The sequence below is a fragment of the Amblyomma mixtum genome, chromosome 3 (genome assembly GCF_055824585.1).
Source record: "Amblyomma mixtum isolate Tamu chromosome 3, ASM5582458v1, whole genome shotgun sequence".
In the NCBI taxonomy this organism is placed as follows: domain Eukaryota; kingdom Metazoa; phylum Arthropoda; class Arachnida; order Ixodida; family Ixodidae; genus Amblyomma; species Amblyomma mixtum.
The window spans coordinates 76,167,463-76,190,362 of NC_143014.1; the positions used below are offsets into that span (position 1 = coordinate 76,167,463).

Below are 22,900 nucleotides of genomic sequence, written 5' to 3' on the forward strand. Positions count from 1 at the left end.
TATAACAATATATCGGATATAACAATGGTCGGTAGTGGCACCGTCAACTTTTGCATGTGTTCTATTGTATTTTCAGCACAACCCTGTTATAACAATTATTGGTTATAACAATGGTATTTCTATGGCACTTCAGTATTGTTATAAGTGGATTTGACTGTATAGCAAAATTTGGCTATCTTAGGTGCAAAGTTTAATCTACTTATCTTCATTAGTTCATTTTTAGTTTCCTTTTCAATTTGAAGATTTCTGTAATGCGGCCTCATGAAGTTTGGCGCAATTTGTCTTAATTTTTTATCAGGATGGTGTGGTTTGGCATAGTTTGCTGCAACGGTCGCGTCGCTGCACGTGGCACTATAAGCTGCTTGCAGGGTTATTTTTCAAAAGCTGTGCTCTACTTCAGAATGCATACTATGTTAAAGTTTTATGAAAATTAGTTTGACATCTCTTAATGCCAGTCATACTACCCATGCAAGCCGTTCTAGTGAATATACAGTGTCGATACTCAGCATTAAACTTCAAGGATCCTAGGTGTCCATGGCACTGCTCTCGTGAACTTCGGAATGAAGGTTAAATTTCAGTAACAGCAAGAAGGTTAACACAGGTTGGAATCTATAGTGCTTGTCAGAGAGCCTCAAACAGTGGTTGGTCTCAGCTAATCTGGTGACTTTTACTGCTGCATCAGTTTTTGCTCACTGTGCCTCTAGTTGTCATATTCGAGTTCATTTTTTTTTTAAAGAAATTACAGCTGCACTAAATTGGATAATTGCAATCGAAACACGGCTGCCGCGGTCGGGTTCCGGGTTCGAACCCGACCGCGGCGGCCGTGATTTGATGGAGGCGAAACGCAAGAAGCGCCCGTGTGCTGTGCAATGTCAGTGCACGTTCAAGATCCCCAAGTGGTCGAAATTATTCCGGAGACCTCCACTACGGCATCTCTTTCTTTTCTTTCACTCCCACATTCCTCCCTTCCCTTACGACGCGGTTCAGGTGTCCGCCGAGATATCTGAGACAGATACTGCACCATTTCCTTTCCTCAAAAACCAATTTAACTGTTCACTAATTAAAAACATGCTTCATTATAAATTTGGCCTTGCCCTAGCCATCTTTTAAGGCGGAAGCCTTTAATGCCTCATCGTTGTAACCACAAGTTGTCGACAGAAATGTCACGCTTTTCAATTGGTCGAAACGGTCATGACGTCACAGTGCGCGAATTTCAAACGGGGCCAATTGTACTTTGGCTAGTAACCATGCAACCAATTAAAGGGTTTGTATAGTGATGCTCCAAGTAAGTGGGAATGAGTTTAGTTAATTGCTTAATTACCCAATTAGCCTAATTAAGCTTTCTAGTCAGGCCAGATAAATAAATAAAACCAAGTAGGAAATTGGTCGAGTTCGGGAATCGAACTCCGGAGTGCGAGACGAGCACACTACAACACCGCCATGCCAGATCGATGGTTTGGAATGAACAAAGGCACGTCTAGTGAATACGGTGTCTTCGTTCACTCCCATCTTCCTCCCTTCCCATTACGGCGAGGTTCAGGTGTCCACCGAGGTATGCGAGACAGATACATTTCCTTTCCTCAAAAAACAATTTACTGACGAGCAAGGCGTACAACCGAACGGGCGATGGCGTTCAGTGGACTCCCTGGCTGCGTTGCAAGACGCTGTCACATTTCACTCTTAGAGGCGAAGCTTAACATCTTAACAACACATCAGTGACACAAGCAGCAACACTGCACTTAAGGCTTTTGCCTCACCGCACTTTAGGTTAACAAAGTGCCCCCCTGAATTTTTTTGAGCAACTGCCCTGTAAACAGTTGTGAAAACTGCATATCGTTACTTTTGTAGGCATGCAGTTACACTCGGGTGGACATAAGTAACTTGACTAAAGATTAAGACGTTTTTTTCTCTCTGATTCAAAAGATTTGTGGAATTAAAAGTTGGACAACACTGCAGCTTGTTAAAAACGAGGTTTGGCAGAAGTACTTATGATGAAGCAAATGCACTGCGATAGATTCCAGCATCGTTTTTATTAACAGTGACAACCTACACCGATGTGCTGGCATCATATGTACAGGTTTGTTGATGTGTAACAAACCACATATCGACCATGTGTGTCGGTATTTGAAGATGACGACATTCACCCTCAAATACCAGCGCACTGCTTTGTGCTGGTGTGCCTTCCTTGCTACAGCAGAGTGTTTCATACATAACTCGTGCTGTTTCCACGCATCTTGTGCTGAATCCAACAAAACAGCAGAGTGTTTCATACATAACTCGTGCTGTTTCCACGCCTCTTGTGCTGAATCCAACAAAACAGCAGCTTGTGTCATACATAATTCGTGCTGTTTCCACGCATCTTGTGCTGAATCCAACAAAACAGCTCCACATGACAACAGCAGTTTGGAGCTGCAGTTTGGAGCTGCAGCACAGGATGTGCTGGATCTAATAATGAAGCAGCTCAAAACGGTGACAGTATTGGGCTGAAGAGCTGTGATGGTTTCTTTTTTCCAAGCTGAAATGAAGAAGACGCATCACATCAGGTAAACCAGTACAGTGTTAAGCCTCAATAAAACAAGTTCAAGGACTGCAGTGTCCGAATATTCTTAGTTCTGCTGGTTACCTCTCTGTGTGGCTCTTTCATGACAGATTTTACTGCACTAAAACGCTACTTGATTTGCACAGGCAGAGCAGCAAAGTATGAGCATGGGTAAAAACAGACTACACTGCAATGAGAAGAGAGATCAGGCTTGACTTGTGAAATGAACGTAGACCTTTCTGTTTTCACTGCTTCTCTGCAGAGTATTTCCAGGTAGTCGAACCCTACTAAATCATACATTTCCTTCAATAGAAGCAACTCGTTAAATCATTTGCCATGAGGCCTCTGGCTCCACAAGGGATGTGGAAACGCAATGTAGTCCAGCAACTTCTGCTATTTCAAGCATTTACTCCTTCATTTCGAATACCTTGCAAAGCACTGAGTGACAACAAAAAGGTATAAAAGGTGAAAAGGCGAAAAATACTAAGAAACTATGCAGAAGTTGAGTAAACTGAAAGCATGTGCTTGAAGCTGAATTGATCACGAAGCTGTCGGGACTTGCACACTAGTTTTTTCCAGGGGAAGGAAAGATGGCATGGCAGAATTGACGTACCATATTTACCCAAATGTAATGCACCCACAATTGTAACGTGAGGGTTGAATTTCTGGGCACGGCGTAGAGGGGAAAAAAAAGCATACGAATGTAACTAGAGGGTCGTTTTTGTGTAAGTAAAACAGGAAAACGAAGTACACAAATGTACTGAGCAAGGCAGGAAAACAAGCAGTACACAATTGTAGCGAGCAAGGCAGCAGTATACAGGAAGTCGGGTAGAAGTTTATGAATAAAACTACCTCAAAAGATGGCTTTCCTGTAGCTCGACTTCTAAGCAAGGCGAGGTCGCCTTCAAGCATTAGTATGGCAGTTGCTACTATGGTTACCGTGCAAATGTCAAGAGAGGTGTACAAAAGATTCTCGGATAAGACCAGTATGAAAACAAGTACGTTTCACCGCGCCGTCAGTCATGCCTCCCGAAAATCGGTAGCTGTTCTCAACAACAATTAAATGAGCTGTCGTCTTATGCACGGAGCCAACAAAAATTTGTGCAGCAGCATGAGAGTTCGATGTCCGCATTAACGAAACAAAGACACCTTTGTCTTGCATGTTCTATCTAGTTTCCCCGGGACAATCCGTCAAATTCGCGCTCAGTGTGCAAAAGTGCCGTCTCAGATGAATTTCTCACTGCTCTGCTGCAGCTCCAATATGTGATGCGCCATGCCAGTCGCCTTAGATAAATATTTGAGACTTGGAGCTTCTGTTGGTCAACCAGTATGGCGTTCTTTTTTTTTGTTTGTTTGTTTCTTTCTTTCTTCCTTTTTCTATTGCCCAAAGTGGGGGATATCAGCACGATGCATCAATCAATATGGGAGTAAATACGGGATAGTGCTCCTTTGTCATCGCATAATATTTAATTACTACACAAGGGGCGACTTTTCACTTCTATTTTCGGTAAAACAAAAAACTTGCATTACATTCAAGTAAATAGGGTATATGTATAAGTAGTTGCATAACAGTTGTATAACAGTTGCAATCCTTATAAAGTGCTGTAGAAACTGCACTACAGCAACTCTTGAACAAAAATGTTACATTGTATGCCATAAAAAGTTCTATCTGCTTTGAAGTTTCTATCTAAATAAGTTAGCACTACCAGAATTGGAGCACTTATGTCTTGCCAAGCTCCAATAAACTCCAATGAAACCTATTACTTTATCATAAAGCAGGGAATTTCGTGCTCACAAAATGCAGTCTGCCTCTGCCTGTGATGAACTCATTGATGAACTATTTTGAACTAACGTTTCAAATTGCTGCATATCCAATATATTCCCGCGAAAATCATCAATGAAAGCATAAGGATGCTTTGCACCCATACTGAACTCTGCGTCTGTCTGTGCCTTTTGTACAAGGTGGACCACATTTAGCGGAAGCCCTTGAGCGCGTGGCTCTGAAGCTTGTGCAGTGCCAGCTGTGAGTGAGCACAGACATAATGGCAGTGCACCAGCAGCACACACGCTGTATGTTCCCACTACATGTAGTCCATCCTGTACATTGAACGAAGTGCCACACTTTCCCACAGCACCAGGTCATGCAGTAAGGCTTGCTTTTTCAACTGCAGTGAGTGCATCAGCTTGCACATCTACACTAATGGCAATGGAAGAACATGACGATTTCTTGCATAAGGATTGCTTAATCCTGTGTTATTTATAGAATGGTGTAATACTATGCAGATCTTCAAGGAATGAACCATGGTTGTCAGGTGGCCAGTTAGCAGACTCGTTTTTTAGAGCGCAGCTCTTAGGTGCCCGTTTCTGTTCACCGTTGTTAGAATAACCGAACGTGGAGCACAGCGGAAGATTAAAGACGGTGATAGTGAAGAGAGCACAAGAAGGAAAGCGGAGGAGGAGGATAGAGAGGCAGTGTGAAGAATAGCTGCAGGGCGGCGACCGACGGCATCAGTGTCACCGTCTGCTCGCCAATGACATCATCGATAAGGCATGCGTTGCTCGCCAGAGATGGCGCCAGAATAGGCGAGCGATGGCAGTTCTCTCGAGACAAGTTCATCGGTGGAGGAACGCTGTGCAAACTTCCCAAGTCGAAACCCAGAGTTGTCTCCGTTCGGCACTGTGTGTTCCGTATGCAGTCACCTATGGTTCGAGTACCTCAGCAGCTGCGCTCAAAAATCGCATTACCGAGAAGCACAATCGTTGGCTGATATCTAAATGGCCAATTTCTTACAGCAACATTGCAGAACACTTACTACTGTTTGTTGAAAACCAAACTATGCAAAAACCCTCCTCCATACTGGCACACCTAGCTGGTGCAGCCCCAACGCACAACCAATTGGCTTTGGTAAGCCAAGCTATAGAGATCCTAAGCACAATGTGTTACCAAAGTATATTGATCCTACCCCTTGGAACTTGAAGTGCAAATGGATGATGCAAGAAATGGTAGGCAAATGCACTGCAACCAACTGCAGTGAAGATGTTATGCATTACATCACGTTACGAAGCAGCGCTTCTTGACGGGTCACCATTGGCTTCAACCAATAGAACCATGGTTTTCGCATTAGTGCCCATATATAGACACTAGCAGCGACAATGTCCTGCTTTGTGTACAAGCAAGGCCACTAGCAAGGCTGGCACGATCTTAGTCAGGCCGAACAATACAGTGAGTAACTGTAGTATGCAAGCCAACCAGTGGTGTTGTTCGCACACTCCTAACAAACTACTTTCAGACATATGGCACTTCACTTTTTACAAGAATCCTGTTTTGGCAAGTGCTGAGTGTTAGCTGTGGCAGCACCAGCTGCCCTGCATGTCCCTAGGCATCATGTGACCCATGGGCCTGCATTAGCACATTGTGCAGAGTGGTGGTACTACCTCCGAGCAGGAATGCACAGAAAGCTCCAGCCTGCCTGTCAACCAAGGTAATGGAAGCTAGCATGTTACTTTGACCTACTATCAGGCACAAAAGTCTCCAAGACACACAAAAAGTGATTCAGTTTGACTATCATGTATTAGAGGCACCCAAGTTCGACTTTTGCCTTCATAAGCATGGTCTTGGGTCACCGGCTAATGACAGACCTATTGGGTTCGATTGCTAGTCGTGTGTCCTGCAGACTTCTGTCTCAGATGGTACATAAGCTGTGACACAGCATCAAGAATGGTGTCTTAAAAACATCACTGCTTTTTCTATTTATCAAGGAATCAGGCATCACACTTTTCTGGTCCATCCTGAATGTAGGATAGTAGAATCTGGATTAATTTTTACCACCTGAGGTTTTTAACTGCAACAACATAGCACAGTGCACACACATTTTTGCATTTCATCTCCATCGAAATGTGCCCATGGCAGCCAGGGTTCAATCCCACAATCTTGGAATCAGTAGCCAAAGCCCATTAAGCCATCGCAATGTATCCCTATAGCATGCTGTACTCAAGACGTGCACTAAAGTACTTGGTGCCGTCGAGGAATGCCTTGAAGCATTCTGAGTGTAAACTAATGTCACACTTTTCGCATTGAGTTGAGGTTTTCTGATGGCAGTAGGCATACCTCCTCCTGTGAGATAATGACCTTCAACTCGAAGGCTAGAGGAGAACATATCTTCTAAGCCAGGGCTTGCATCTATGCTTTTCGGGGTAGGAGCCGACTGCTGAAAAGTAAGGCTGTCCACATGTTCTCTTGTATGTTTCCACAAAATTACTGTGCGAAATGCTGTGGTATTGATGTGATGCTATGACCGCAGTAAGGTATTCTCCCCAACTGTAGTTCATCTGGTCCTTGTACATCCCATATTTGCATTCCACAAGGAGATAACCTACAGCTAGCTGCCGTGGTAGATCAGTGGTTATGGTGCTCGGCTGCTGACCCAAAAGACTTGGGTTCAGTCCCTGCCGTGGTGGTCATATTTCGATGGAGGTGAAATGCTAGAGGCCTGTATACTGTGCGGTGTCACTGCACATTAAAAAACCCTAGGGGGTCGAAATTATCCGGAGCGCCCCACTACGGTGTCCGTCATAGCCCGAGTTGATTTGGGATACTCAACCTCATAAACCAACCATAGCCTATAGCTGATCCCCCATGATCCTGTCACCTTTGTGCCCCGAGTAATGCCTCGCCACTTGTTCCAGTCCGATTCTATAAGCATTGAAACAAATTGTAACAAAGCCATCGTTCCTGCAAAGGTAATATATGATTTTATTATTAGCAGTCACGCAATCAAAAGCCCCAGGGTGCTTTTGAGAATCCTCTGACATTATATCATGATTTTCCAACTGCGTACTGCTCTTTGTCAGTCTTTTTCAGATCACATGATTGTCTTCACTCTCAGATATGTCATCATACTCCCTGAAGGTCGCTACCAGGCAAAATCTGGAAGAATCATCAGCTTCCAGGGACATCACTGCCTGCGTCTATGATGACCAAAGTATCTTACCACTGATGCCTTAGCAAGAGCCAAGAGGTTTTTCATAAGATAAAAAAAAAAAGAGAATTGGTAATATCAAAATGTCAGCAAGCATTCTACATGCAGGGTGCTATAGTAGGATACAACTTAAAAAAAAAAAAAAAACAGCAGCTGGTAACACTGGCCACAGTCCATGGCATCCTGTATTACTCCGCTCGCCAATTGCAACAGTGAACAAAATCAGCTTTTTTAAAGTTTGACTGCATAAAACAAGACAGAGGCACCAAATTCCTTAACCTTATAATTTCGTCTCATGATTAGATTATTGTTTAGGTAACTGGAAATTCTTTTGCAATGGTTTACTTTTTGTCACAGAGGAATCCTGTTCGGTGGTCCTGAATGTAGGCGGGGCTTCACTGCAGACTTTGATTGTATCTGAATTATAGGATATATGGGTTAAATTCGTAAAAAAGTTGCATGTTACGGTTACTATAAACAGTAGTCACATATATGGCAATCATGGGAATTAACAAAAAAATTGTTTTTGTGTGCAGATTCCAACATTTCATGATGTCAGATTTTTATAAACAGTAAAAGCTTGTTAATTTTGAAATCCGGATATTCCGAACTGTTGGCTTGGTCTCAGCCAGTGTCCATGTAAGTCTATGGCATCAGACGCCGGCTAATTCGAATGCTAGGTTAATTCGAACGGGCTCCCGAAGGGAGGCTGTGTCCAGGTATCACTAACACAGCAGGAGATCGTTGAAATTAACCTACTTAAAACCTGAGTTCGGTGCTGCATGGTCGCTCGCACACCTCTGGCAAACACGCGATGGCAGGCGTGCCAACGAACAAGCAGCACCGTATCAGAGAACACTCCGACTGCTCAGTTTCGCTTTTGCTTCTCTCAGCATTGTGCCAACACGCAGTGACGGCAGCTCAACCAGCCGGCCTAACCCATCTGAACACTGTTTCGGATGTTGATTAGCGTGTCGCTGCTGAAACTGTGCACTCGCCAAGTGTCATTTGCTGCTTGTGTGGTAAAGCCTCCTCACACGCCACTTATGATGGGCGCTACGCGGTAGCGTAATGCCACATGGGGCACCAGGTTGCATTATTCCCTCTCTCCCCTGACAGTCTGTTTTCCTTGAAAAGATAGCTGGCACCAGCACATCTCCAGACTGTCCGAAATCAATAAGAAACTGGCACATGCGACTTCCACTAGCGAAGAAACAAGCCAAGCAGCTGACCTAACGAACTGGTGGCACCAACTGCCAAGCACAGGTGTAACTGTACAGGTGTAAAGCAAGTCACTGAAAACTTTCAAAAATAGCATCACCATGTATCTGTTGTCACTCCAGGCATAACCACTCTTTTCGTTTTTATTCTGTTGTTTCTCAGAGTATTTGTCCAACTGTACATAAATGTTCAATATGAAATACTGCAGTTTCAATGTTAACCAACCACTCTATTTCCATCTCATTTTGTGTTTATTTTACACACTGAATGTCTTGTGCTCTCAAATAGGAGCAAGAAGGGCGCAGACTCCTTGTCAGGCATCCCTTTGCGTTTTGGTCTACACCCTAGGCAACTGTACCTTTGAGTTGTCTGAATAAATACTTTGACTTTGAAACTGCCTGTCCAGAAAGCCAGGTACCCTATGCATCAAGTGCATCTCTGCTCGAAAGGTGATGCTGCCTATCGAACCCATTACGTGCTTGGCTCACTTCTCCACAAATGGGAACTGCAGATGACGGCGGTTTGTTATTGTTTCCAGAAAATCCAGCCAAGAGTCGATGTTTTAACCCTTTAACCACCAACCTCGAGCTGTACTTATCATAAGAGATTGTACCAATATCGCCAATGACAAGTCGTACTCGTCCAGCCTGATGCTGCTCCCACCACCTAAGACGAGTTACGGTCAGCAATTGCATTGGTTGCAATTTCAACGCGGCAAAAAAATTTGTTGACCATGGTACACTTTTCGAGAATTAATTTGGCAGTTAAAGGGTTACTTCTCAAGCAAAACGTACCACAACATGCTACCTTGTGCAAAATATCAGGGCATATATAGGCCAGCACTTTCCACAAAAGAGCTCTTAGAATCCTCCAGCCAATAAAAAGCAAGAACCAGTACAATCTGTATAATGAATGTGATACCTTTTCGATTTGATAGGTTTGGGTTATCGTTAAACTTGGATGTAATGAATTTCATGGTAGCGAATTACTAGATATTATCAAGTTTCTTAATTTCCCCAACGCTGCCCCCACTGAAGTGCGTGTATATGAACTCCATGTAGTGAAGGTGTTGAGGCAATAAACCTTGATGTCATGAACTCACTACACTGACTATCTGTTAGCCAGTGCTGCGTTACCTGAAATTTGGCCACACCATGTGAAAGTTTTGTGATGATAAAACACAAACTGACATGAGAGGAATGCCTATGATTTCAACGAGCAACTGCAGTTGTGCTCCAGTGCCGTTGGCGCCTCTATGTGGCAAACGCAGCAGTCTCCACCGCTTTTACTTTGTAATGTCACACCACGTGGGGCTACCACAGCTCATGCTCAAAAGCACAGGAGAACAGTAGGACACAGCAAAAAGGACACGGGATGACCAGTGTGCACCCATCGCCACCACTTCATTGCTCGCATGATTACGGCGCCGGCAGCTGTCACGTGTCAAGAGTGAGGACGGCGGAAAGTTTGGAGACGCGAGGCAAACAGTCCATTTCCTAGGGCAATAGCGGAACATGTAGGAAGAACGCAGGGCTTAATGCCAGGGGGAGTCTCGCGGGGTCTCAGACCCCCCTTCAATATTTACGAAGGGTCTGAGACCTTCCTCGCCTTCATTGTCTTGAGGTATTGGCGAACTGGAATCTGCACACAGCGATCTTTTTTTTTTTTTTTTGCAAGCATTTGTGCAAGATGTTTTACTTCAGATACCGTTCAGCACACTGGCAGAGCGTGGGCATCGCTTGTTTCAGGTCTGTGTCATAACCTGACGATTTCTCCATGCACTCTGCATAAAACTATGCGTAAAATAGGCTGCCAGCCGCTTTCTCTCTCTCTCTCCCTCTGTTACCCTCTCCATCTGTGCTCCAATCACTAGAGACACCCCTCCGATGGAGCCAGACTTTAAGTCCTGGAAGAAGGTGTTTCCAAGGCAGGTCTAGAGGCAGCACTGCAACCACACATGCTCTCGTCTAGTCTGGCCATGGTGCCTCCAACTCACCCACTCTCCCCACCCCACTTGTAGCAGAGCTGTGCGAGCTGCGGCGGAGGTGGTGGCAGCTGCTGCCACAGTCGTGATATCAGCACGATCGCAAAACGTTCCTCCGCGTTTATGACTTCACATAACAAAAGTTCATCATGAACATTTTCAAGGTGATTTCACTCACATTTATTTTTTACTTGTTCATTATGAACATTTTCAACGTGATTTCTACATTTATTTCTTAAAGAACTTTGGTTTTCATTTTGCACATTCCTTTCGAGTCTTCATGTGAAAACTGCATATAACAAATAGCAGCGTGTAAAGAAAAATCTGGGATTTTTTTTCAATTTCGTTATACCCAGGTTTAACTGTACACTGTATTAGCAGAAAATGCAGATTTCACATAATCAAGTTATGCCATTTGGTAGGTGCTGTTTGATGATGATCACATTTCTGCTACATTCCTTTTTTCAGCAACGTATACTGAGGGGCGAGTTGGTCAGACATACTGCTGTGTAGCGCCCGTCTTCTCCTCGCCTTTTCTGTAAGCTTTCTCAACGCTTCATTCTTCGTTCAAACATTCCTTTCTGTCACAAAAAGTGGGATGCTGGTCAGTAAATAAGGCCTCGCAGATGAAACTGCCAGGATTATACTCCGTTTCATACATAGCAGTCAACGCAGCGAAGGCTGCGGCGCCTGTTCGTGCTCCTCGTCCGCATCGTAATGTAGTGCGTTGAAAGTGAAAAGAGTAATGAACTTAAAATTAAAATAAATGTTGGTCGATATTGTAGTATAATAATAAAAGTGTTTATTTTGCAAAAAGATTGCTTTTTCTTTTATGTTCTTCAAAAAAGAGTACCTTAGTTTTCTGGTTTTTTCCGGCTCCTCCTGTGTCAGGTTTTCGCAGCTAGGCTGGCCGGTGATGTCGTCTGCTTTCGTCTTTCGGTTTCTGAGTCTGCGACAATAGCACCGCTATCTCCTACTCGCCTTTTTCTTCGGCCACTGCGGCTTCAAAAACATCGCCTGCTCGGCTATTCTCCAAGCTGAAGTCTCCGAAAATTTCGAAAGACTACAATCAAGTCATTGTCAACGTTTACTCTAGCGTAAGGAAGTGCTTCTCAGAGAAGACTGTGCGTGAAGTTCTCGAAACTGTGGGCAAGATGACCGGGGTGACCCCTCGGACAGTTGCGAGGTTCAAGAAAGAAGGTCTCTCTACTGGAATAAGACCACCGCAAAAACGACCTAGCAAGGTGACAATATCTAGCTCTCGCAGTGTTAAATATGACAGCTTTCACTCAACGCCATCAGACTCAAGTTACATCGATGTATGCCGTACACTACACTGCCTTTTCCTTTCGAAACACGTAAACAGCGCTGTGTTTTTCAAAGTAGGTATTAGAGTTTGACATTTTCGAGTTTCTACCTAATGAATATTTAAAAAAAAAAATTTAAAAAACCCAGCCAAGCGGGGAGTCGAACCTTGGCCCCTTATAAAATGAACAGACAGGCGCGCACTTCGTACCACTCAGCCACGACGTGAGGCGGACGCGTACATTTTGCTTTTTTTTTGCAGCGGACTACTTTCGTACCTTTGGCAGCATTGACTGCTATGTATGAAACGAAGTATAGGTTCCCGCAAGGTAGCTGACTGGGCACATAGAGATGCAGAAAAGTGATGCAGGTCTTACACCCAAGTGCGTGCCTCAGCTCGTGCTTTCTTCTCAAGCAATGACACCTTGATAAGATTTTCATCGAGGCACCCATCACCACGATGTTCACACAATCAATGATGGCACATGCACCTTGTGGTCATGGAGTGAGCTCAACGATGATCTCCTGCTGGACCTGCTGGTGGGGTCCCTGTTGGAGGACCATGCCATCAGGCTCCTGCTGCACATACTGAATGAGGTAGGACCCCTGGGTGCCTAATAGCAGTGGTTGGCCATCCTGTTCACGCACAATGATGGCCTCTGGGTTCAGCGTCGTCAGCAAGCCCTCGGCATCTAAGGTCTGCAGCGTCACCTCCTGGCCTGCAGTTAGGGCACCTTGCTCCACCATCTGCTGTATCAGGCTCACTGTGCCTTCCTCTGCTGCCTCCTCTTCCACTGTGGCTTCCAGTGGAACCTGCATGAGTTGCAGAACGCATAACAAATGAAGATGATCCACATGCCAGCATTGCAAAGGACAGCTAAGTTCAAGGCAACAGTCAAGCAGAGTTGCTGTAGAACCAAAGGCACCGTCCAGTGTTCACAAACTGAGTGTAAGCAACTGCATATTCCAACATGCTGCCAAGTGAACCAATGAAACTCTTGCTTTTGCGTGTCTTTTGTATGAATATAGCTTGGCCAATAATTCGTATAGGTAGGATACTAATCAGAACAGGACAAACCACTCGGCCATTCTTACACACCAGTTATGTCATGTAGTAGTTTATGTCATTTACTCTGTTTTACAAACCACATGCCATTCCGCACATACTGGATAAGATACACCACACATATGTTCAAGGCAGCATCTTTGCTGTATAGAATGTTGCAAAAAGCAATGCAAGGTAATACAATGAAATGCAATTATATAATCAAAACCATCATACTGGTTTTGATTTCACTCTACCCTGATGTACCTATACCCTTTCAAAATATTGTCAACTGTAACATCAAGCAGAGAAGAATAAAAAGATGGAGGGCACGTTAGAACATACATTTGCTAAGATGACCAATGTATATGTGTACAGTGTATACTGGGATATAGCTGTATACAGTAAAACCTGGCTATTTCGGAAATCCAGATAATTCAGACTATCGGCATGGTCCCAGCCAACGTTAATGTATGTCTATGGCACCTGACGCTTGGCAATTCGGATGCTCTGGGTCTCACACTGGATTATTCGGGCGGGCTACTGAAGCAAGCCTGTGTTGAGGGTGACTAGCACGCAAGCGACTGTCCCAATAATTCACCTCAAACCTGAAATGCATGACACACTGTTGCTGGCAGACCTCTGATGTACACAACAGCTGGCATGATGACAATCTAAAAGCCACACTTCAGGAAAACAGCTTTTCTGAACTTCACACCACCCCGCAGTGACAGCGGCTACCGGCCGCACATCAGCCAGCCAAACTGAGCTCAGCTGCGTGTTGTTTTTGATGGCAACTGGTGCATCACTGGTCTTTCTGTTCTTTTTCTCGCCAGTCTGTGCCAGTGCATTTCCCTCGCTTATGTCCACCTGGTTCTTCCATTCTAACAGTGCACCGAAATTAGGCGCTTCTTACGTGCCACTTGCTGTTTGTGTGGTGAATGTTCCTCGCAAGCAACGTAGCCGCTTGCAAGGGACCCCACTGCTACTGTGACGCACTGTGAAGGATGCTACGGAGGCCCTTCCCATTTTGAAGCAGTTTTGCTTCGATGCTCCTGGCATCATCCTCATCATCAGCCTGACTGCGCCCACTGCAGGGCAAAGGCCTCTCCCATGTCTCTCCTATTAACACTGTTCCGTGCCAGCTGTGACCACTGTTTCGCAAATGAGAGAACAGGAAGTGGACGTGGAAGAGTCCCAATGGTGAGACTAAAAATGAAATATACTTCATTCTATGCGCTCACCCTGGCATCGTGCAGGATGTGGAGGTCCTCGGAAAGGTACACTGTAGCAACCACAGAATGGTGAAGCGGAAGCTCATTAACGAGTTAGCGGTAAGCGGGAAAGAGGAAGACGATCTTAATGTTCAAACAATGAACAATAAACCTCACAGCTATCATTACAAAGTGTGCCTTAGAAGTAGGTGGTAGGATGCTTCGACAGGATACTGACAAGCTATCTGAGGAGACGAAAGATGTGATTAAAAAATGTCAAAGCATGAGGGTGTCTAACCCTACAGACAGAATAGAACTAGCAGAGCTATCAAAGTTAATAAATAAATGCAAGGTAACTGACGTAAGGAAGTTTAATATGGAGAGAATTGAGCATGCTCTAAAGAATGGAGGTAGCCTAAAAGCGGTGAAGAGGAAACTAGGCATAGCTAAAAACCAGATGTATGTGTTGAGAGACGAAGAGGGTAATGTCATTAGTAGAGATAGTTAAAGTAGCCGAAGAGTTCTACACAAACTTATAGAGTAGCTAATGTAATCAGGATGTTAATGAGAGAGGCAGTAGCGCACAGCAATGGGACATCCCACCAGTAACGAAAGAGGAAGTAAAGAAAGCCTTAGGAGCAATGCAAAGGAAGAAAACAGGTGGTGAGGACCAGGTAACAGCAGACCTGTTGAAGGACAGACGGGAGACTGCACTAGAAAAACTAACCACCCTGCATAAGCAATGCCTTATGACCTAAAGCGTACCAGAAGCTTGGAAGAATGCTAACATTATCTTAATTCATAAGAAAGGAGACGTCAAGGACTCGAAAAATTACAGACCGATCAGCTTACTGTCCGCTGCCCACAAGGTATTTACCAAGGTAATCGCTAATAGAGTCAGGACAACCTTAAGGCGTGTTCACACTTGCCCAAAAATCCGGCGAGTGAAGCGGATTCGCTCGTCGCAAAAACTAGGACCTGTTCTCATCTGATGACGTCAGGTGAGGTGGAACCGCCGCGCCGCTGCTGTTTCTCGCTTTTCCACACCATGTCGCTGCTGGCGGCATACACAGATATAGTGACGAAATTAGAGCAAAAATTTACGCTGTCTACACACCATAAGTGTATGCATGCTTATGTACGTTAAACGCAGGCGCATTCCCACTTTTAGTTCAGCTTATGCTAGCACAGACACAAAAATAAACTAAACCTAGAGTGGCGCCATCTGGTTGTCAGGACGGCAACCATTACTGTCAATAAACCAACTCTCCTCTTTAGCCTAGAAGCGGCAGAATCGTCACTCTGAATAAAAAAATAAAGCAAATTTATCACTTATACGTTTTCTTAGAGGCGAGGTGAGACAAAGCGAAAGACCGGTGCCCCATTTATGGCCAGTGAATACACTGAAAAAGGCAGCAACAACGAGAATTCAGTCCGAAGCGAGGGGCCCGGCTTCGAAGGGCGCCGCCATGTTTGTTGCCACGCGGCAGAAATAGGTCTCGACCGATTGGCCTGGCTGCGCTGCTCTCCGCCTCGCTCAGCATCAAAGGCGGCCGAATCCGCTTCGCTTGCCGGATTTTTGGGCAAGTGTGAATGCGCCTTTAGACTTCAATCAACCAAATAATCAGGCAGGTTTTCATAAAGGATAACAATAGACTATATTCACACTATCAATCAGGTGATAGAGAAATGCGCACAACATAACCAACCCTTATATACTATAGCCTTCATTGATTATGCGAAAGCATTTGATGGAAACCTTAGCAGTCATGCAGGCGTTGGAGAATCTGGGTGTAAAAGAGTCTTATGTGAAAATACTGGAAGATATGTATGACAACTGCACAGCTACCATAGCCCTCCATAAAGTCGGTAATAAAATTCCAATAAGGAAGGGTGTCAGGCAGGAAGACACGATCTCGCCAATGCTATTCACCGCCTGTTTTCAGGAGGTATAGGTGGTATGCACTGGCACACAGCCGCACCGCGGCGCTGCGGTGCAAAGCCGCCGGCCGCCATGATTGAGGTGCACGTTGCAGATCAACTTCTGCTGTGCGAGCATGTTTTCTTCACATGTTGCGCTGCAGCTTGGAATCCGCGTACATCAGAGATTCGGCTGGCAGTCGCCGGGCCCGATAGCCGCATGAAACTGCATCGTAAACGAATTCCACTTTGATTGGACAGCTGCGCAATTGTTAACGCTGCCTGAGCTGGCCAAAAAAACAGGTGTAGCAACGAAAATTGGTCACGATTTTGGTTCCCCTCGATGCTGGGGTAGAAGCTCAGATAGTGGAAAATGACAGCAGCGCTTCCATGAAACCAGTGAGCCGCATTTAGCTAAGACACATTCGCGGCCAAGCAATCGGTGATCCGGCCTCTCACTATGACATCTGCAGTGCATAAGCACACCGGATAAATCTCTGACAAAAGGCACCGATTATGTCTTGTGTGGGAGTCCTGGGACTTGTTACCACTCTAAAGCAGTCGTTCTTTTCACAAAGGTGGTCGTAGATTGTCACAACGGCCGCTCATAAGACAGAAAACTGAGCTAGGTAGTTGCTCACTTTTGCACTTTGCATGCCGTGATGACAAAACTCGACACGAGAGTACCTGTTAGCTGACACTTGATAGTCCGCACTTCCTCAGTGTCGTGTCTCTTTTTCGTGCCGGCATATGAGAACACAGTGCACAGTGCAGAAATTAGTGTGCTGTTTTGGTAGAGATTGAGGTTAACGCGCCAGCTCGGGGGCTTGCAGTGTCACCCTCACGCAAGCGCAAATTTCACATCATCCACAATATAAAGACGCTGCCTGGGTGGTCACGACTCCACCAAAAAACGAAGCGCATGCCCCAAGAATTCATTTCAGTATCAACGAAAGCAAGAGGCAACATCCTTTCATTCAATATTTAAGCAAACTTTGGTGGCCATCCTGCGCTAGTTCGTCCAAAAATTTCACAGGTCCACCTAAGATTAAAATCTGCAGCAATATATCGAGGCCAGATATGTAGTAGAGCTTGGAAGTCAATGGCTCTGCACAGATACGCAGTCCACAGTTACACAAGGAGCACCGCAGACGCGCCACAGCGAGTGGCGCTGGGTCACCGATCTCTTCCCCGCAAATGTGCCTGAACTACATGTGGCTCTCCTGTTTCACGGAAGCGCTGCTGTCATTGACCATAATCCGAGCTTCTATCGGAGAATCGCCAGGAACCAAGCCCACGACCAACCCGAGTCAGGCTCCACTGGGTAGCCAGCAATGCATTTGGCCATGTAGATCCAAAAAACTGCAACATAGAGCTCCTTCGTTGTTTGCTCCCCTTCTGCACATGATATGCAGATTTTCAAGATGCCCTCTTCGAGTGAACTCGGCAGTGCAGCAGCTGTGCTGAGGCATAAATAGACCAAGCACTAACTGACAGGCACGGCATTTGAGAGTGCCTGAAACCTGTACACATGCACAACTCCACATGCATGTCTCACAATGAAGGTGTGATGCAGGATTGCAATGCAGAAGGCCATGGATGAGAAGTGCAGAGGCACAATGCCATCCCTGCCTCAATGCATAAAGCAACTGCTGAGAAGTGCACAATAGCACTTACAACTGACAATGAACTTTGCAACTCTCTTGTTGTGAGGTGCAGAAAGCACACTGAGTTTTCACTCCCTCCGTTTTCTGGACGTTAATGAGCGAGACAAGCACTACAATCTTCCAGACTGCCATGTGTACACGGCACAAAAACCTGCAATTGTCACCATACTTTTGAACTCCATACCATGTATAATGCTGACCACACTTTTGATAGGTCCACAAACTCAACCAAGCACACTACTTTGATATCAAAATAAAACATGTTTTGTGCACTGCTTGCCTTTGCCATATGCCTGTACACTTCCTTGAATGTACGGAAAGCCTTTGGCAAGCTTTTTGCAGCCTTGAAATGTTCTGTGCTCAAACTTTCTGATAACTGCAGCTATTGGGTCTACATTAACCAGCTTTCTATACCAGTAATGCAAGACACACACTGATGAACTAAAATCAGTTTGTGAAGCAATATGAAATGATTGGCAAGTTGGTATGAATTTGAAGAAAGAGACACTACTTCTCTGAAGAGGAAATGGTACACATGATTGGAATGATGAAAAATATCTTTTCAGTGCTAGCAAACATTTTGCTTTTTTTTCTCTCCCAATATGTATGATTTCAAATTTGCTCCTTCCATGTAGATGAAAACAACCCTACACAACACAACTAACTTACCCCAAGTGCTTCGATGTCTTCACTAGGAGCAGGCTCCATTGTCATCTCCTGCTGGGCACTAGCCGCAGCTGCCTCTGCCTCTGAAGCAAGAGCTTCTGCTGACACCTCTTCTACACTCAGATCCAAGTTCTCCAAGCATACGCCATGTTTCAACTGGGGTAAACACAAGTGTAGAATGCACTCTTAAGACCACTTGCCAGAAGCTCTCTGCCACGCATTCTTCAACTAGCTGAACTGCAGCTGAAGATCGCTGCTATTGCAACAGAATTTTAATAGCATGAACACTACAAGCATCAAAGGTAGGTCTAGCTCAAAGGTAATTAAAATTTTTCTGTCACTAAACGAGTGGGCTTCCAGAACATTTCGAAAATTTCCAAGGCAATGACCTCACAAGTCACAATGCACTACTTTTTCATAAAACAAACGCAATGACCTCCTCTCGCTAATCAGAATCAAAGAGTGTTGCAGACCATGTGTTCCTCACTCATAGCTCAGCTTCACCACTCACAATGAACACATGCAAAGCTGACATGCAAGTGAAACACAGCACCTGTCAAATTTCTGTGTCCCTCCCAAATAATAACTTTATTTCACTCCAGTTTTCTACAGCGCTGCACTACCACGAGGCTGGGCCTTCCTAACGCATTACTCATTTTTCATCATTTATGTGCAGCATACCATAGCGGCAGAGCAAGTCCAGGCCTCTTAAACAGGACCTCTAATTGTCTACATACTGCCACAGCTCCAAAGTGACTAAGTGAGCATGCATATAAGTCTGCACTGCAACTAAAAGAATGGGAATGTTCTCTCCTAAGTACTTGAAAGAAAAGTGATTCGCTAGCATCCAGTACTCTCAATAGGAACACAAAGAACAGCAGCTCTCACCCTTAAGTGCCGCTTCATGTCATTCATGTTGCCAAAAATGTAGGAGCAACTAAGACACTTGTACACTCTGTCCTTCTGTTGTTCAATGGAGCTAGGATCAGCAACAACTGAATTTTGATTGAAAACCTCTCCACGATGCTTCCGGCTGTAGTGGACCTACAATGCAGCAATAAATATGTAAAATGAAGCATAAAAAAACATGGGTGGGGGAAAGCGCAGTGTAAGGCAAATGCAAATGTGAAATGATGCTTCTTGTCCACAAGGTCACTTCAAGTTACCCACAGTGCATTGACATAACAATGCTTCATCGTGAACACAGCTTTACCAAATAATAGGTAAAACCACTTAACAGAACACTGAGGACAACTCCATCCAATTTTTTTTCTTAGTAAAAACAGATTTTGTGGCTCCTTCTCGATATGATGACATTTTATTAGCAGCAAAAGACGCATCTATTGCTGAGAAAATTAAATGTAAAGAATCACTCAATGCTCATCCCCTAATGCAGAGAGTATCAGTGCTAGCTGGTGTTGCACAACACTTAAATTATTTTATTGCGTCACGTTCCTGAACCAAAACCTTGGGGCCCTTGTGCACCTCGCATTGTTGTGGCACTTTGTGGGTGAACACCTCCCGACGTTTTCATGAGCCTCACATTTTTAATCGGTTGTCGCACTCTTGCCATAGACACTTCTGAAGGGTTGGTAACAGACGCTCTTAAGACCCCTTCAGCTCCAGGCACAGCACATTTCCAAGCTAGTGCTCATCACTTATGCACCATGTCCCGAGCACGGATTTCTGGATGATGCCATTGAGCTTGGTTTTGGTTTTGTGGGGTTTAACGTCCCAAAGCGACTAAGGCTATGAGAGACGCCGTAGTGAAGGGCTGCGGAAATTTCGACCACCTGGGGTTCTTTAACGTGCACTGACATCGCACAATACACGGGCCTCTAGAATTTCTCCTCCAAAGAAATTCTAGCCGCCGCGGCCGGGATCGAACCCGCGTGTTTTGGATCAGCAGCCGAGCACCATAGCCACTGAGCCACCGCGGCGGCTCCATTGAGCTTCATCCATCTCACTGCTTTCACCACGACTAACCCGACACACACACTGGTTCTCCATGTCTCTATCCACCATTGTGCCACACACTGCACCGAAGCCACACCTCTCTGATTGGCCATCAGCACCTGTGACATACGCATGATGCATCTTGATGTGTCACCCTGTTGCTGCATCTCTCCTGTGCACACATGGCTTTCCCCTTTAGCCTCTCCTCCTGTTCCTCCTCCTATGCTCTCCCTTTCCGTTTTGCATATGGGACCAAGGTCACATGATGGTGGATGCACCGGTGAAGATGCGGATGAAGCGAAACCAAGCCAGGGAGACTTTCCACATACAGCTACTGCTGTAAACTTTCCCGCTACTCAATTCAAACTTGTGACATCCTCACTAATAAGGTTCCATGGTGACAGTTTGGAAGTGACTGGCATTGTTGCCTAGCCTTGGAGATCCACGCCAAAAATCTGTGTTTGCGTCCAGGGTTTGCTTGAGAAAACAGTCAAGGGTGACAACATTCGTATATTGTTTTTTGAACTTATCTATTTTGAAACCTCCATTTTCAGGTAAAGTAGTGTCACTAGTTAGAACACTATAACCTATTGACACAGGCCAACTTCAATTTGTCCTCAGTGTCCCTTTAATGGCTAAGGTTCAACAAAAAAGAAAAGTCAAGTCAAATACGATGTGAGAAGTGAAATGCTCTGTCTATTGAATACTCAAAGATCATTCTTCTGGGTTCACATATTTCACTACCATTTTGTATGACAAACTGCTGGGCCAAAAGCTTGAAAGGCAACAGTCATGTTGAGAAGTACTTAACAAGTTATACTGAATCTTTAAAAATTAAATGCCGCAAATAGACTCAACTTGTATAATAAGATCATTCACAGCATACTCAGCAGGATAACAGGATAACTATTTGAATTCAGATGGAGCATTCTATGAAACATTTTTGCTCTGTGTGGGAGCTAAAATGCACAAAGGGTATAAACTGCCGTCTCAAACAAAACTGAGAAGTTATGAGAACATAAATAAAAAGCAAGAGAGTAAAAATAAAAGCACACAAAGTAAACATGCATCTTTAGCTGTGTTTGCATGAGTACGACTGTAGTGCACTTTCCTAGCATATACAGTGAACTCTCACTTGAGTGAACTTCAAGGGACCGAAGGAAATAGTTCACTTAACTGAAAGTTCACTAAACTGAATATTCACTAGACTAACATAAGACATGGCATACAGAGTCAAAAGTTTGAAGTGCAATTCAAGGAGCATAAGACATGGCATCCATAGTGTCAAAAGTGTGAAATTTATACGTATCACCTTATACAAGGTGCATAGCAGTTAAAACGCTGCCTTTCTCACTTAAAAAATTCAGTAATTTTCTTCTGCACTTGTACATTTAAAGCACAGGAAGTAACAAAACTGTCGAAAGACTCAATGTTTAGGCTGAACGGAGCCGATGAAAAACACACACCACGTGGGTCGTTTGTGTGGACACGCGGAAGCGACGAGACCGGAAAGAAAAAAGCGACGTTCATGACTAGCCGATCGGAAAAGAACAGGCACACCACGTGGTTTGTGGTGTGACACATTGCCGCGTTGCTCCTGCGGCGCTGTAAACGCCAGCGATGTTATTTTGTTCATGGCCTCTGAGATCACTTGCACGTTTTACTATTGATCTCGGAGGCCATGCCTCCTTGCCGTTTTTCTTCCGCACCGCCGCTTTGCCCCATGGGCGCTGTAGCATGAGCGACGTTACACTGCCGCAGAAGCGGCGGTTCGATGAGGACGGGCATCGGTTGCGCCTGCAGTGGAGGGCTCAAAACTTCGTTGAACTGATCGGAAAAATAAGCCTGGGTCCTCTGAGCGAGTTCGTTAAACTGAAATATTCACTATTCCGAAATTCGTTTAAGTGAAACATTTGTGCATAGAATCTATAAGAAAACTGTCGGGGATTTTTAAAAAGTTTGTTATTCTGAAATATTCGATAAACCGGCGTTCGTACAACTGAGAGTTTACTGTATATACAACATCAAGCCTGGCAGGTCAGTGGAGCCATGCCCAGTGCACGCTGCAGCGACGCCAGCCGCTGCTATATTGTGTGCAGTCTGCTTTGTTTGCAGCAGCTGGGGTACTGTAGCCAGCACAGGTGGCAGGCAAGAGCACCTCCTTATAATCCAATAGGCTAAGCGCCACCTGTTGCCATTCACCATGGAAGTCAACCTGCTCTTCTCAATCTACCCCAACCCGATGGATTAGAGTAACATGCCGTCTTGGTGTGTCTTCCCCATTTTCATGAGCACTGCAAGCCAGAAAGTTGATTTCCAGCTGTTACATTCATGTAAACATAGCTTTTGCCAACATCAGCTGAAATAAACAATGTCATCACAAGTGCTGAGAGAATGATAAACT

The 22,900-nt window shown here is 44.8% G+C and overlaps 1 protein-coding gene across 4 annotated transcripts in view; it reads right to left on the reverse strand.

The window, feature by feature from the left end:
• Nucleotides 1–2,011: 2,011 nt before the first annotated feature.
• Nucleotides 2,012–22,900, reverse strand: part of LOC149350649 (zinc finger protein ZFAT-like) — a 98,128-nt gene continuing 77,239 nt past the window's right edge. For 3 of the 4 annotated variants that reach the window (XM_089579732.1, XM_089579733.1, XM_089579731.1), the window contains 4 exons: nucleotides 19,429–19,584; nucleotides 18,544–18,696; nucleotides 12,520–12,841; nucleotides 2,012–2,515 (listed from right to left, as the gene is read on the reverse strand). In XM_089579732.1, the coding sequence (XP_089435858.1) occupies nucleotides 12,527–12,841; nucleotides 18,544–18,696; nucleotides 19,429–19,584 (624 nt within the window). In that variant the 3' untranslated portion in view covers nucleotides 2,012–2,515; nucleotides 12,520–12,526. Of the gene's footprint in view, nucleotides 2,516–12,519; nucleotides 12,842–18,543; nucleotides 18,697–19,428; nucleotides 19,585–19,604; nucleotides 22,791–22,900 lie in introns of those variants that run through there. The other variant, XM_089579734.1, reaches the window with a different exon arrangement.